Source organism: Chenopodium quinoa, unplaced genomic scaffold (assembly GCF_001683475.1).
Source record: "Chenopodium quinoa cultivar QQ74 unplaced genomic scaffold, ASM168347v1, whole genome shotgun sequence".
Classification (NCBI taxonomy): domain Eukaryota; kingdom Viridiplantae; phylum Streptophyta; class Magnoliopsida; order Caryophyllales; family Amaranthaceae; genus Chenopodium; species Chenopodium quinoa.
This window is the reverse complement of record NW_018743292.1, coordinates 3,942,110-3,958,723: the sequence shown is the minus strand read 5'-3', so window position 1 is coordinate 3,958,723 and position 16,614 is coordinate 3,942,110. Positions and strand designations below refer to the sequence as shown.

Sequence of the window (16,614 nt, the reverse complement as noted above, 5' to 3'; positions counted from 1 at the left end):
TATCTGTCGTAACTCAATCACAATTGTGAGGATCGAGTGATCTTACTTGATCCTCTGCTAAGTAATTTGGTGATGAGCAGGTCTCGAGTACATTAATCTATTGCGAGACATTGGAAGCTACACCATAAAACACCCTTCGTACTAGACTTGGCCTTTGTAGATTGTGTGTGTGCGTGCGTTTTTTTTTTTAAAAAAAAAAAAAAAAAAAAAAAAAAGAAACAGGTCTTGCAGGAATCATTAAGGCACTTTTGTCTCTTGTGAACAAGGCAGCAAAATCGTGATTATGATCTATTGTTTGCCTTGTCAACCCTTAAATTTGTTGAGAAATAATTGACTTGTAACACATATTAAGGATCTTTAGCCGTACAATTATTGGAGTAATAAATATTCTGCTAAGCGTGTGTTTTGTCTTTTTCTTGCTTTCGAACTCCTGCCGATTCAATGTGCCTAACCCATATGCTCTGCCCTTATTTTCAGGCATTTTTAAGCTGAAGACCCCCTATCTGATACTATTACGATTTACGAGTATCTGTTTTGCTCCTACAGCACAGATTTTTTATTTTTTAATAGGAATACGTATACTATAAATTACATTTTAATCTCAAAAAAAAAAAAAAATATATATATATATATATATATATATATATATATATATATATATAAGAGTATTTGTCCATTTGGGTAAATCATGAAGGCATAGATAATACATGTCAATTTTTAACTCACATTTTTTCTGGTACTCGATCTGTATGAGACTAACTAGGGATACGGACGAGATTAGAGAGTTTTCTTATTATAACCAACTTAACTACTTTTTTTTTTCTTTTCGTAGGTAAAAAAAATTGCCCTATCGTTCTGAAACCTCTTATAGGTTAGTGGCATATTTGACTAATTCAAGTAATTTTTATTTTATTTTATTTATTATTTATTATTTTTTTTGGAAGAAGAAGACTAACTCAAGTACTCAACTGCTTAGGTATGCATAATTATAATTGTTTTTGGTGAAGATAATTATAATTGTTTTAAGACCTAGGAAATTCCGATCTTGTTTGTGCATTAAGCAAAGGATTGATTTATAACAAAGCCACGCCCTCTTATATTATGCACATGCCTATCACTATATCATTTAATCATGAAAGCGTCGCCAACAATATGGACTTATTATGCATTAATAAACTATACTTCCCTTTTTCTCTTTTAATTAGATAAAATAAAATACACTAAGGTCCAGGTTAGTCCCCTTCGTACCAAGCAATGTAATACAAAATTAACTGAAAACAAATCTTATTAGGAAAACCTTTAATCAAATGATTGGCTAGTTGTGACTGTATAAATGCATTGTATTGCATTAATTGCTTAATTATTTATATGATTGACAGCATAAAGCCTTTGCTCAGCTACCATACCAAATACATTATCCATATATTTATCCAACTTAATTCTATCAATTTTGTCCTCCGCAGTCAAAGTGCCGTATTCATCTAGTTTTCCCTATTGAACTAAGATTGTGTTGTAAGTATTACAACGACACATTTTGTGCTGTTTGAATGGTCATTCATCAATGAATAAGTTCGTTAATTCGATATAAGCTTGCAATTATTGTTCTTATTAAACATATGATAGATATGTTGTTGTATTTGCTAACTTCTTAAGACGGTATAATATCTAAGAGCTTGCATTCGAAAATGTATGTTATAAGATTATTCCGTGTTCATATCATTGTATCTATTATCAATTAATTTGGAGACTATGAGGGGACGGATGGACGGACGGTGTATTAGGTCACATATTTCCATGTGTATACCACATGAATTGTTGCAAGAGGATGCATGTACACAAAGTCTCAAATGGTACGTACACCTCTTAGAATGGAATATTTTTAAAAAAAAAAATCCTTAAAGCCAAGTCCTATGATGAAATACAAGGTATCATCGCTTTGGCTTTTGAATCTACAAAACTCCCAATGATTAGTCACAACATTTGGTAGCTTGCTATTCACATACTCCATACATTAGTTAATCAACAACATATAAAAAAGGTTTAACTTTACATATACGTGTCGCTCCTAGTGAAGTGAGGAGCTTGCTATTATTTTAACCGAGCAAGTAGTTTGTCTACACTCAAGTCTACAACAACTTACAAGTTACGGAGTACGAATTACATGTAATTAGGGTTTATTCTCTCATTGCTAACAATCACCATTGAAGGCTATATAGATTATAGTAGTACATTGCCAAGTACATACCATCCCAGATTTTAACATGATATTACATTAAACGATGCCAATATAGCTTGCCTTCCACCAATTTCAGGAAAATATATAAACTTGGATATCCGTGACATATGAAACAAAATTTAAAAGATGTCCAATAAATAAAATTTCACTAAATATCTCCATTTTTTGCAAGTTGCACAATCACAATTCTAGAAGTTTTTGAATAAGGTTATCTAGTGCTAATATAATAACTAAATAAAATGTCAACAACTTTTCCCAAATATACTTCGTATAGTTTATATATCAGCTGTAAGTTGAACAAATGAACAGAGGATTTTTGCAAGTTGTTAAAAGGATAAGAAACTGATCTGATTTAATGATTTTTGTATTATAATTACCAACTTTATTTAAATTAATTAAGCCAGCTTTTGAGGAGTTTTATACTTTTTTTTTACAGTAACACAGTAGATTTAGACCCTTAATTTTATACTATTACCCAATAAAGTAGTCAAAGGAGAAGATAAGGATTTGGAAAGGAGAAAGTTAAGAAATTAAAGCTGTCATTTTCATGTGATCAAATCAAATTATCTTAATCATATAATTAATGAGATAATAGTAATATGTTAATTATGTAGCATGCATGTATGTGAGATTGTGATCCATTTTACACCTGCAGGGAAATCTTGGATATGGTCCCTGTATCTGAGGCAGATAGAGATGGGTAAGAAGTAATATTTGTTTCCTTGACATACAACTTGTTGCTTGCTTAGGCAACATTTCATTTACTTCTATTAACCATTTTTGTACTTTTCATATATAGCACATAATATTTGAGTTAGATGAGAGAGTGTAAGACTATTAATTTGATAATAATTCTGAGTATACATAAGTTTGTAAGGCATGCCGTACATGAAAGTACACTCTTTTGCTTACTTCAAATATTAATTAAAAAAAATATTAGGCGTGTTTGGCAAAAACTTAGATATGTGGTGCTCTATGATTGTTAATTAGCTATATAGTCTTAGCTAACTAGTTGTTCTAGATTTGTATATAGTACGAGTAAATGTTATTAACTATATATAGTTTTAGTCGAATAATTGTTAAATCTAGATTAAGAAATCTTCTAATCAAACAATGATGAGATTTTATTACTAATAAAAACTTCTTTTGTTAGATTTGAGAGTAAATCTTATCAAATTGTATATGATTTTTCAACTTTTCCTTAAGATAAGTAATGCGTTACTCTATATATAGCGACAATGAATCTTAGTATAGGCTATAGGCAATAACATACCAAGTATATGAATTGCATTAGTATTCTCACACAACTCGTGCAACTTTCCATAGCTTGTGTAAACTACAACCCAATGTCTCTAACATGAACAACATTCACAAATTAAGCATTTATATCACAAGGAACTATATGGCTGCAAGAAACATGCACAATTTGAGCAATACTACCTCAACCGATCATACTTATAGTGAATTCGGTGTTTCACAACTATGGCGCAATGCGCATACTTCCAAACTCACTGGATAACCTCTGCAAACTAATAGACCAACTTCTTACAAACACTCAAGAAGTCAAGATAACTAAGTTTAATTAACTTCAAACTTATTCTTAGTGGACTAGAAATGCATATTGAGATAGCATATACAAGTATATTAGAATTGTTATCCAACATCTAAATTAAATTGTATTGAAAAAATACATACCAAGTATAAAAATGTTTCTCAAAGTAGATCAGATTGATGTATCCATAACATAAGTGATTAAGCTTAGCTAGTTTAACTAATTTTTCCATTATTATTGCTTATATTTGTTAGATAAGTAACTCACATGTGACATGTGAGTTCAAACTAGTTATTCTGCATTAAATAAATAGAGGAAGATGACTTTTTTTTTTTTTTTTTTATAATAAAGACTGTTGAGTTATCTCTACTACCAAGCAGAGATCTTGCTAAATTTGTATGTGGCCATGGTCAGATTATCTTCCAACGTAATCTTAAGTTCAGCTTAATGACATATATTAAAATATGAAACCATATCCATTTTATTATTCTTTATAAATCACATTGAAATCTTTTGAACTTTCATCTCTATTTTCCCATAATTTATACTAGTTTTAACCACTGTTCTTCAACCCTTTCTTTCAAACTGTGAATTATTGTGAAAGAAAAAGTGTAGTAATCACGAATTCATAATCATGCGAATAAAATATTGCCATGAAAGATCCACATGATCTTCTTGACTATGTTAATTACCATATCTATTAGTACATTTTCAAATTAATAATTTAACTTGATTTGAAATAAACCAAGGAATGGGTTGAAAAGAGTGGTGGACAACTTTACATTAACTTGAGTACACGTTGATTAAGTTTACAATGGTAATTAATTAGTACTCCTAAATTATTGATGATCCAAATTGAAATTAAGTAAATTCCATAATACAAATACAATTATATAATGGGTAATGCTATACATAGCCCTTAGGGCTATATATAAGCATTGAATTTACTCTTGGAAAATGTATAAAGTTAGGAATTCATGACAAAAACACGCGCAAATCGGTGTAATTAGTGTGTTTTTGTCATGATTTTCTAAATTTAAACAATTTTCAAGAGTAAATTAAATGCTTATATGTAGCCTTTATGGCTATGTACAGCATTTTCCTTATATAATATAAAGTCCAAAAAAAAAAAACCCAAATAATTTAAAAAAAAAATTAGGAGGGAGTGAGAGAGTGAAGTGTGTATTAGTTTGATGGCAATAAGGTGGGTTGGTCTCAAGCAAGGGAGCAACCCTGAGTGGCATGTCTCTTCTCAAATCCCAAAATCAAGATTTACATCACATGATCTCTCCACTCTTTCCCATCCATTTCCATTTTTCCTTTTTTATTTATTTTTATTTTTATTTTTTTTCATTTTTAAAATATAAATATAAAATCAGGGTTACCTTACCTTATTAGCTGGAATGTAGAATGTGGGCACCTCCCTCTTTGCCCTTTGCATGTGGTTTTTATTTTTGGGATTGGCTATTTGCATATGCGGATTATCATTTCTAAACTCCCGTCTTATTATGCAAAAATGCCCCTTTGTATATTCTTCGTATTATTCAATTTTTAGACCATATTTCATATTTGTATTTTCTAGTCTTGCTTTGCAATAAATTAGAGGCTCGGTCTAAACTTTGTATACATAAACCATGGCCTTATTAAACAAGAAGAAAAAGAAAGACAACTGAATCATAAACGGTGCTTCTATCGAAACATGCATTTTATTACATCGCGCACATTTAGATATTTACACTTTGTGTTTTACAAAAATGGTGCGCATAACATAAAAATACCTCATGACCACGTAAGTTGCAAATAAACAGCCTGATACAATGGAGTATTAAATACGAACTTACGAAGTATTTATATAATATTCAGTTATTCACTTTAGGTGCAAATAACCTAAGGGTTCTTTTTTGCAAAATTCTGAAAGTGATTACAGATAAATTCTTTTTAAAAGAAAAGGTGATTACAAAAATAATGAAAAAGACATAGATTGTCGAGCATATTTCCCATTATCATTGTCTAGCTGGTTCTTGTGCACTTCAATAATTACAAAATTACTCACAGGAGACATTTGTTTCAATGATGACCATGTGGACAAATATATTAACATTTAAAGATATATTATCAAATTTTCTTTTATCAAAGAATTGGGAAGTTAGACATGAATTGATCGTCATACGTCATCTACAATAACTGTTATTCCTAACTTGACAAAAGATGACAATATTAATTCTTTAATTTATATTACTAGCTAGTATGAACATTTCGGTAATTAAATTTTTACACATGTTTTACTTCGTCTTTCTTTCAATAACGAACAATAGTTAAATCTTAGTACTCATACAAATTTTGACTATTATAACATCAAAATTAAACATGACCTTATTTAATTTGTTCAGAACGAAACCACGCAATTACATATTGTGTATTTGTGTTAAAAAAAAAAAAAAAAAAAAAAAAAAAAAGCACTAAATACTACTACTACTAACAAACTGAAATCACATGAACCAACTGAATATTGGAAAAATAAGTGGTTAAACTGCTGAACTGTAGCTGATCCATAAAACTTTTAGAAGAGAAATTTGTGGGGTGCCTATAATCAAAGCCTGCTGCTTTTTCTTCCCCCTTTCATTCCTTTCTTTCTTTTTCTTTTTCCTTTTTTTTTTTTTTTTTTGTTTTTTTTATTTCTCTATTTTATTTAATTTGGAATTTTATTTTATCAAATTTTGTTTACCACCACCAACCACAATGTATAGTGCTAGGCTACTGGGCCTTCCTGCAATGCATGTGCTTGCATGTTTTTTGAATGCCTTTTTTCTTCCCAGGTTCAGATGCATTTCATTTTCTTTTCTATTTCTTTTTTTCCTTTTTTTCAAGACATTGTTTTCATAGAGTAATAATAATGTTACAATGCATATGTTTAAATTGTTTATTGAGTGGTGCACCAAATATGTCAAAACAGGTCCAAAATTAAAGGTGTTTTTATTTTTTTCTTACAGAAAATGAATGGGCAGAATGTGAAAAAGAATAGAATGAGATGTGGATCATCTCTATCCACACGACCACACCCGAATACCCCATCACTAATACGGAGTAGTTATATAAAGATTCATAAAACGGATATTCATTACTTCCGCGGATAACAATTACAAAATTTTGTCTGAATTCATTCAAGTTGTACTTTCAACACGACTATTAATCAGTTAAAGAGGAAGTGTTTATTATGAGATCGAACAATTCGTATGGAGAAAGTGGTATACAAAACCACCACATGTGAAACGGGAAGGAAGGAAGGAATTGAAAGAGTATGTTAGGTTGTTAATTACTTTTGCTTAAATTGATGCTAATAGTTAACCAGAGGCGGGGTTACAAATGCTAACACTGAAAATGGTTCAGTGCAATTTTGTTATATTGGGCCCTAAAATCATTTTTTTAAGGAAAAATATTTTACTAAATTATTAATTTTATGATAAAATTGAAGAATAGATTATTGATTAACAAGTTTTCTCTTTACTTTGTATAAGTAAATCTCAAATATTGAGGCTCTTTTATAGTATTTTCACTTAGGGACCCTGTACGATCGACCACCCTGCACATGCTCAAAACCACCCCTGTAGTTAACAGCATCAACCCACTAATGATTGCCGAGAATAAAACCAAAAGATTGATTAAACCCTACCTTACATTGGCTACTTCCTTAACTCAATTAGTGGAAGACATATACACTTTGATCTATTGCCCTTGCTTGTTTGTATCCAAAGACATGTCTTTATTTGTCCATTTTAATTAATAACTGTCCTTTTCTTTTTCCCTTTATCATACTAAAATCATGATACACATATATACACGGATACACATACCATGTAAGGCGTTTTTTTAATTTTCAAAATCAAATTTATTAGATAATAATAATAATAATAATAATAATAATATTAATAATAATAATAATAAATGTCCGTATACATATAAAATTAGTTGTGTATATTATCAAATACTTGTACTTTTTTTTGGAAATATGATTTCTTGGTTATTACTTTGTTAAACAATGAATCAAACCATCTTGATTCCATCAAATAACGGTGTTTAAAGCTTAAAAATTTCCATTATCCTTCAAAACTAGGCTTAATGCTTCACTTCCATATATAAATCATGCATTGCCGTAGCTACATACTGGTATATGTTCATCATTTACCTGTAAGATTAAATGTTAAGGTACTCCTACAAAAATTGAAGGATTTTACATAAAAAAAAAAAAAAAAAAAAAAATTTGAAAAAAAAAAAAAAAAAAAAACTTTAGCGGGTTAGAAATCATGTTTTAATATTTTATCAACTAACATTTGTACATTTTTGCATGGTAATATGGTATATAATTCTATAAAGTGCAATCTAAATCAAATTTTAATTTGAAAATTTTCCCGTGTTTTTCTTCTTGTGTTTAGTTACTAATCAAGAGCAAACAAAATGACGTATCACGAAACGATAAGGAAATAAACATGTTCCTTCGTTGCAAATATGCTAATATTAATATTTCCAACTTGAAAATGATAATTAGTGTATTACATTACATAGCATATTATTATAGCCACAAACCAAGTAAGAATAGAGACGCAAATAGTGGCGAATCTTAGTAAAAAATATTAGAGGGGTCGGAATTTAAATCTTTTACCTTTTGCTCAAAACTAATCTCTATGTTCTAATATTTTATAAGTAAAATAAGGTTATTTAAGTTCATTAACTAATTAACTACAATAATTTACCGGAGGCCGGACCCCAAATAGCCTCGGTGGAAGGTCCCCCTCTAAACGCATGCATGGAAGAGGATTGATAGAAATATATATATTGTAGTGAAATAAAGTGGAATAACGGAATTAATGTTAAATACGAAGTATATTATTTTTTTATTTTTTTTTATTGGCTCATAATTTCCCAATTTATGTATTTTCCTTGTAAAATTTCAGAGATTGTGATGAGAAATTGGGATTAAGTTCGGCATCAACGCGTAGTATATATGGTCCCTCACTTGCTAGAGAATTATTTATGCGCATGCATGTGTAGGAGTTACAACTTTGATTCTTTGAAGTTGAAATTTAAATTAAAATTTGACCTTTTGATTAATTTTTAATCCGATTCATTTTTGTTTGTTATAATTCCTATTTAAAATAAGCAGCAAAAAAAAAAAAAAAAGTCAAAGCTGGACTACCAATTTTGGGGGGAGTTGCACTAAAAATAGATTAATGTCAAATTTGTGTTTAATAATTCTTCATTTTTATACTCAAGTTTGAAGTTTCTATTACAGATTAATATTTAGATTTTTTATTTTTTATTTTTAGATAAATGTATTAATTCGTATACAAATTCAATAAGCACTGAAAATTATAAGGTTGAGAAGATGAGCTAAGTTTGACTGGAGTATAAAATATGGCACAATATTCCTAATTTAAGGATGCTGAAAAGATCAAACAAATTAAACTACTGTAGAATCAACTACTGGTTGATATGATGTCAAGACTAAGATATATGTGTTCTAGGTTACCACACATAGTCGTCATAATGGTCATAAAAAACTCATAAAACGATAAAATTATGCATAATCCTAATTATATAATAAGATTAGATAATAACCTTATACACCAAGAGATGGCTTAGGTTGACCTAATTGCACTTCCATTCGTTTTTTTCTATCTTTTTAAGTAAAGTCCAAATGTGATTGGATTAAGCATTTCATCATGAATGACTTAATAGATGATTGGTAGGCTCCATATTCATTGGCTAATTTAAAGTTAGTGGAAGGTTAAGACTTGATTTGTTTTAGACATTATGTCTATCTATAAGTGTCTTCTTCTCAACATTTTATACATCATCATGTGACAATCAACCAATCGATTTGAATGTAATTAGTGCGTTTATGGTTCTAGCTAATTGTCATTTTTTCGTACATGACTGCTAATGATCGAGATTTCGAATCTGACAATTAGTATTGCGTCGCATAAACGCCTAGTCCTATTTATCAAGGAATAAGATGTGCAATATCCCTAAGATAATTCGGTCTAAGCTAGATCATAAGTTTTTGTGTTTAATTTTATGGAGCAATTATATTGTTGGAATAAAATACACAGCACAAATTAACTTCGTTTTACTTGAATGAGATGTATAGAAGAAAATCACATTCTAAAAAATCTATCATGTATTATTGTCCTCCACCACAAGATACAAGTATACAACTCAATTTTGGCTAAACATAATTGAATAATAGTATAATTAATATTTACCTAATTAAATAACCAAAATCGAGAAAGAGATACAAATCATACAATTACCTTAATGCTACAAAACGGGCAAATAATTGTACGCAATTGACCTTTATGAACAATGTTATGGAATCAATTTCAATTAATTTAACCACTATGGGCATTTTGGTTTATTGTTTACCCAATCGATAACTCCGTTTTCAATTAAGTTAGCATGATTCTTATAATCTCTTTGCTTTATTGCTTACCCAATTTATCAAGAAGAGAGTGCATACCAACTTAGGATAACATCAGCTTAGCGAAAATGAATTATTTAACTGGACATGTAGCAAACAAAAATAACATCATAAAAATAATAATATCTATGCAATTTAGATTTTACCTTGAATACAACTACAGTTGTCAATCTTCCCACATCTTCTTTAAATTTGTATTGTGATTATAACTCATTCGCTAAAAAAAAAAAAATACAAGTAGAGACCTTAAATTCTTAATCCTTATCGATCCAAAAATGAAAAAAATAATCATAAAAAATGGTAACCTCGGCGCACAAAAACGGGGGAAACAAAACAAAGGAGACATTAAATGTGAACTTACAAACGCCGCGTGGGTGTCTCTCTCCTCCTCTACGGACTATTTAAAACTCCCCTCCTTTCTTTTACTCCATTTCCTCATTACTTCCTTCCTTTCTCTTTTATACTCTCTTCTTCTTCTCCTTCTTCACTCTCTCACCTCACTTTCTCTAATAAGCTATTATCTTCTTCACTCTCCTCGTTTTCATCCTATTCTCAGATTTGTAATCTTTTTCCTCACATTTTGCTCTGATAATCATCAATTTCTATGCAATATTCCTGATCAATTTTTCAACTAGGTATTTACATATTTTCTGCAAATTTACGAAGATAAGATTATTCGGTCTTGAACTGAATCTAATCTCTTCAAACTTTTAATTTTTCGCAGGAATTGAAATTTCATTTCATCCACAATTTTCTCCTGTAATCAGTTCCTGAATACGTTGATAAATCAGGTTACGAAAATCAACAATAATTGACTGAATTTCCAGATTGTTGTTAATGGCGTCGATAATTTCGAATTACGAACAACACACAGAAGATACATCACGAGAATCAAAGAGGAAAAAGCGTCGAAGAATAGACACCGTCAATCAAAATCAATCAAACCAAAACAACAACAATCAAAATCAAATACGATGGAGATCAGAAGCAGAACAACGAACTTACTCATCAAAACTCGTCGAAGCTCTCCGACACGTTCGCCGCCGTAATCCTACTCCGGCGCCGGTTTCCGGAAGCCGAGCCGTCCGTGAAGCCGCCGATAAAGCCTTAGCCATAGCCGCCAAAGGTCGTACTCGTTGGAGCCGAGCCATTTTGACAAATCGGCGTAAGCTTCGGCTTAAGAGCCATAAAAAGGCTAAAGTTCGTTCAAAGTTGCCTCTGCCACCGGTTACCGGGAGTAGCCGGTTGTTAGGGGAGAAAGAACGACAACAGAAATTACCGCCTCTTGAGAAGCGTGTAAAGGTTCTTGGCCGGTTAGTTCCCGGTTGCCGGAAACTATCTTTCCCGAATCTTCTAGAAGAAGCTACGGATTATATTGCTGCTTTACAAATGCAAGTGAGAACCATGGCTGCTCTTGCGGAAATTCTAGCCGGTTCAAGTTCCGGTTCAATGGAAATTGATTTATCGAGTAGTTGACTCGAGTCACGGCTTAGCAAACCCTCTTTTTTTAATTAATTAATTTTTAATTTTTTTGGTTTATTGTTTTTTTTGCCTTTTTTTTTTTGGATATTTAATTGAATGTATTTTATTGTATACAACTGGCTTTTTTTTTTTTTTTTTTTTTTTAATTTTGGAGCTATTAGTTCCTTAGTTTTTCTTGTTTTAGCTCAAACCCATGTGAAAATTTCATTATTAATGCCTTTATTTTTAGGGGATTAATATTTGGGAAAAATGATTTATTGGACAGACATTCACAAGAAAAATAAATTAGAATAGTAGTAGTAGTCATTAAATGGGAACATGGCACCTAATAATGGATCTTTGTACTGAAGTGCTGGAGGGCGGTTGAGTTCCCTTTTTATAGGGGCATATTATTGATTAATTGGGACTCCATCCAACCATGTTCTTGGGTTTTTGGTCCTCTTTATTTGTAAAAGGTCAAATACCCCTCCAAAGTTAAAATAAATTTTTGTATCATTGGGTGTTTAAACATTTGGGGTTGTTGATTAATCTAGTTTTGTATGATTGCACCATTATTGATTTATGTTCTATTCCAATAAATTAATGTTTTTGTTTATACCATCATGATGTTTGGTGTGTTTTTCTCCTTTTTCTTTATGTTCCATTCTATTATTCATTTACTAGTTAATCTTCTTGTGGTGCTTACACATATCAAGGTTGTTACCATACAAGTGTACGACGGGAGGGATCTAAGTTTAATTGGTAAAGTTTTGTAAAAGTGTTGAATCAGTCGTATTACTTATCTTGCATTTTAATATCTTATATGCTTTGTAAATATAAGGTTAAAACATCGATCTTATATTGTAGAATAATCGTATTGATCCAACTTCAATTCTATTTGTGAATGGATCAATTAGTATTTTGGATTGTTACGACAAGAAGTGCCCATGAGTTGTTTCGATTGGTGTCGATTGACTTTAGATTGAACAAAATGTCCTACTATACATATAATCTGGTACAGTCAAATTAGCCGCTTAGCTTGAACTCCCATCCATCAGATCATGCTCGTTCGTCTTTTTGTCTTTACTTCATTCTCCGTTAAATACATTAAAAAAAAAAAAGCTCAAAGGGATAGTGATCCGTGAGCAACTTTATTTATGAAATTGAGAAAATTATTAACATTTTTAATGTATTATTATTGCAATAATCTTTTGGAATAGTAAAATTGAAAATACTCTGCTTGGTCAATTAGACATGTTCCCATCTTATGTGACTCAATTCATGTGCAAATAAAACCATTATTTAGATAGACAAAAATGATGGGTCACTAACTCACAACACAAATAATCAAGCTATAAAAAGCTAGAAAATAGTAATTAATCTCTAATCTAATTAAGGTGATATAATTGAAGAAAATAGTAATTTATCTCTAATCTAATGAAGGTGATATAATTGAAGGAAAAAAAAAAAGGGGTGGGTGTATGAGAATGGAAAATAGGAAGCATGTGGCCGATGTGGGGCGAACAAGGCAAATGGTTTGTCCTTTTCCAGAGAAGTGACCCAAATATAAGTTACAGTCAATTTGCTATAAAAGTTCCTACTCTTACTTTGAACTGCCTTTATATAGGCCCCCTCCTCCACGCCGATCACCGTCTTCTTCTTAACTTACCTTGGTTTAATTCATCCATTGGTTTGGGTCCCATTGCTTTTTATTTTTTACCAACATTTCATATGTCCTAAATTTTACTGCAAAAAAGGGTTGTGTAAGGTTTTACTGCAAAGAATTTCCTCCCCCCATGCTACAACTTGTGTTTAAAAAATAAGAGACATTACATGAAGGAGTGACACTCGTGATAGTGAGCCTAGCCAATGTGAGTGCAACAACCACTACTAAGGCTATATTTGGTTCACATGTTCTGATCTGATGTGATCTGTTTCAAATTTTCTAATCTGATGTGATCTAATTTTCAGATATGATTATAGTTTAACGTTATTTGTACTGCTAAATTATGAAATTTCCTAGCCTAAGTCATCACATTTCACATATGGGAGAGAGTTTGTTATTAGTTTGAGTAATTAGAGATATCGCGATCTTACATTCATCGATCTTAAATTAGTGTGAAAAGCACCTACATAATTAGCTATACCAATAATGTGCCACTAAGCTACATCATCAATCTACTAGTCTTTTGGTATGCAAAACATATATAGTATATGATCACATACATATACAAGAGTACAAGTAGACCAAGTGCGGCTACTTTGCTTAGGCTTTTGGTAGATAAAAAAAGCAAAGAAATGACCTTAAAAATATACACTTTAGCATCTTTCAGTTAAAATTCATGGGCGTATAGTTGAAATAAAAGATATGAGAGATATATATGAGTGCAACAATTTTAGCAAATGAGATACACTTACACTAGTAGAGCTAGCACTGTCAAAACGGTTTGACAGTTCGGTTTCGGTTCGGTTTGAAATCGGTTCGGTTTGAACGGGTCGGTTTGAAATCGGTTTAAATGTCTAACGGGTCGGTTTCGGTTCGGTTTAAATAATTATCGATTCGGTTCGGTTTCGGTTTATTCTTGAACGGTTTAAATTCGGTTCGGGTTCTAAACGGTTCGGTTTGTAAATGGTTCGGTGCAAACGGGTTGCGGTTTGTTAACGGTTCGGTGTAAACGGTCTTTAACCCGGTTTAAATTCGGTTCGGGTTGTAAACGGTCCGGGTAGTAAACGGTTCGGTGCAGACGGGTTGCGGTTTGTTAACGGTTTGGTGTAAACGGTTTTTAACCCGGTTTAAATTTGGTTCGGGTTGTAAATGGTCCGGGATGTAAACAGTCCGGGTTGTAAACGGTTCGATGCAGACGGGTTGCGGTTTGTTAACGGTTTGGTGTAAACGGTTTTTAATTCGGTTTAAATTCGGTTCGGGTTGTAAACGGTACGGGTTGTAAATAGTCCCGGTAGTAAACGGTTTGGTGCAAACGGGTTGCGGTTTATTAATGGTTCGGTGTAAATGGTGATTATACCGGTTCAAACAGTTTCAGGTTGGAAACGGTTCGGTTCTTTTTTGGTGTAGTTTTATTTTAGTTCGGTTATAACTGGTTCGGTTCGTTCACGGGTTTGGTTCTTCTATGATTTAACATTATTTAGATCGATTTTATTTCAGATTTACTAAATTACGGTTCGAGTCTAGATCTGTTTTTGATTTCAAAAAATTTTGTACTACTTTCTAACTTTTTGCTAGTTAACAAGTTTTATATCAAGCCGAGACTTCATCACTTCATATTGAGGCATCATATTATATGCAAATTCTCATTATTTTTATAAATACATATCATGTTATGATTCAAGTTTAGCCATACTGATCTTACTAGTTTATTACGAAGTAGATTATAAAAGTTTAGTGCATTAATGTATTATTGTTTTACTATCAGATTATTATCTGCTTCTGATTTGATCATTTAGTTAACAGTGTCATAATCATGATTTGATGAGTTGTTGTAACATCGAAATTTGCAATTTGGTATTCGATTCTTAATTAGTCAACAAGATTGATAATTAAGGCTCGTTTATCATTATATATTTGCATAAAGTTATATATGAAGATATTACAAAGTAGTTTGATTTATACAATATAATGAAAGAACACATTAATGAAGAAGAAGGTAATATTGATTCTATATCCTTTACTGGTTTACCCCTAAGGCTTAAGTCACTAATTAGTAATTAGTAATTATTTAATTAGACTAACAAGTTAATAAGAAAGACTAACTTTTAACTTAAGTCTAACATATCAAATACTGAAATGGTATTAGTATATTACCGAGTAGGATAGTCTAGTACACTATTATTCTATTATGCAGCTATGCTAAATTGACAATTGCTTATATACTATATAGTCATATTACGATATTAGTCAATCACTCATGTAGTCATAACACATTTCTAATTAAGTAATTTGTATTTATGTACTAATCTACTAGTCAATTATATCATTTATAAGTTTACACGATTACAAGTGTATTGCTTATACGTACAAATCCGTAATATTACTAGCTCTCTAAGATATGACGTCATTATATTATTAAACGGTCTTCGATTTTTTTATTAATTGCAACGCTAGACATTTACACGCTAACTGATTCACATTTTATAATCTAAAGAACTTAATATTTTAATGTGTGTGTTAAAAAAATTTATAAAAATTTAAAAACTGATATTATGTAGGTGTATATCGTTTTATCGGGATTCGAGAAATGTAATTAGTTTTTTTTTGAAACCATGTAATTAATCAATTGTATAAAAGTTTGTTTAATGTTGTTAAACAAAAATTAAAAATTTTGATTATTACAAAGTGGAAAATTGATTTTATTTTTTGGTTGACAATTTCTTCAAAATATGAATGGTGGGAAATTTCCCTCCAAAAACCAAAAGGAAAAACAAATTTTAGATTTAGAATTTAGATATTTTGAGTTAGAATTTCCCTCCCAAAATAAGAAAAAAACCCTAGCTTCCTTCTCTTCCTTGATTCTCAGCCGTCATATATAAGTTTTTTTTTTTTCCCATCTTTCTTTCTTCTTTCGTTCTTAGCTTCTTTCTTCCAGTTCTTTCTTCCAGTTCTTTCTTCCAATCTCCAAGCTCAGCACCTTCTTTCAATCTCTCTCTAGCTACTCTCAAGCTAAGTTGAAGGTAAATTTATACTTACTCAAGCTAATCTCGATTTTTTTTCCGATTGTTCATGATTTTGATTGTTTCCGATTTTTTTTCTGTTTTTTTTTTTTTTTTTTTTTTTAGCAATTTATACGATTTTACAACCATACCATCCCAGCTATATGATTATGTGATATACTATACTTCGTATTAATCAATTACATGTATTTTTTCACTAATTAA

The 16,614-nt window shown here is 30.9% G+C and overlaps 1 protein-coding gene across 1 annotated transcript; it reads left to right on the top strand.

Annotated features, from left to right (window-relative positions):
* The first annotated feature begins 10,225 nt into the window (after nucleotides 1-10,225).
* On the top strand, nucleotides 10,226-12,351 carry LOC110736484 (transcription factor bHLH149-like). Its single transcript, XM_021916702.1, has 2 exons — nucleotides 10,226-10,898; nucleotides 10,988-12,351. Exon 2 carries the CDS (start codon nucleotides 11,101-11,103, stop codon nucleotides 11,737-11,739), a length of 639 nt encoding a protein of 212 aa, XP_021772394.1. The 5' UTR covers nucleotides 10,226-10,898; nucleotides 10,988-11,100; the 3' UTR covers nucleotides 11,740-12,351.
* Nucleotides 12,352-16,614: the final 4,263 nt, after the last annotated feature.

Excerpts from the sequence above, each read along its gene's own strand:
- LOC110736484 (XM_021916702.1), top strand. The coding sequence starts at position 11,101 with ATGGCGTCGATAATTTCGAATTACGAACAACACACAGAAGATACATCA.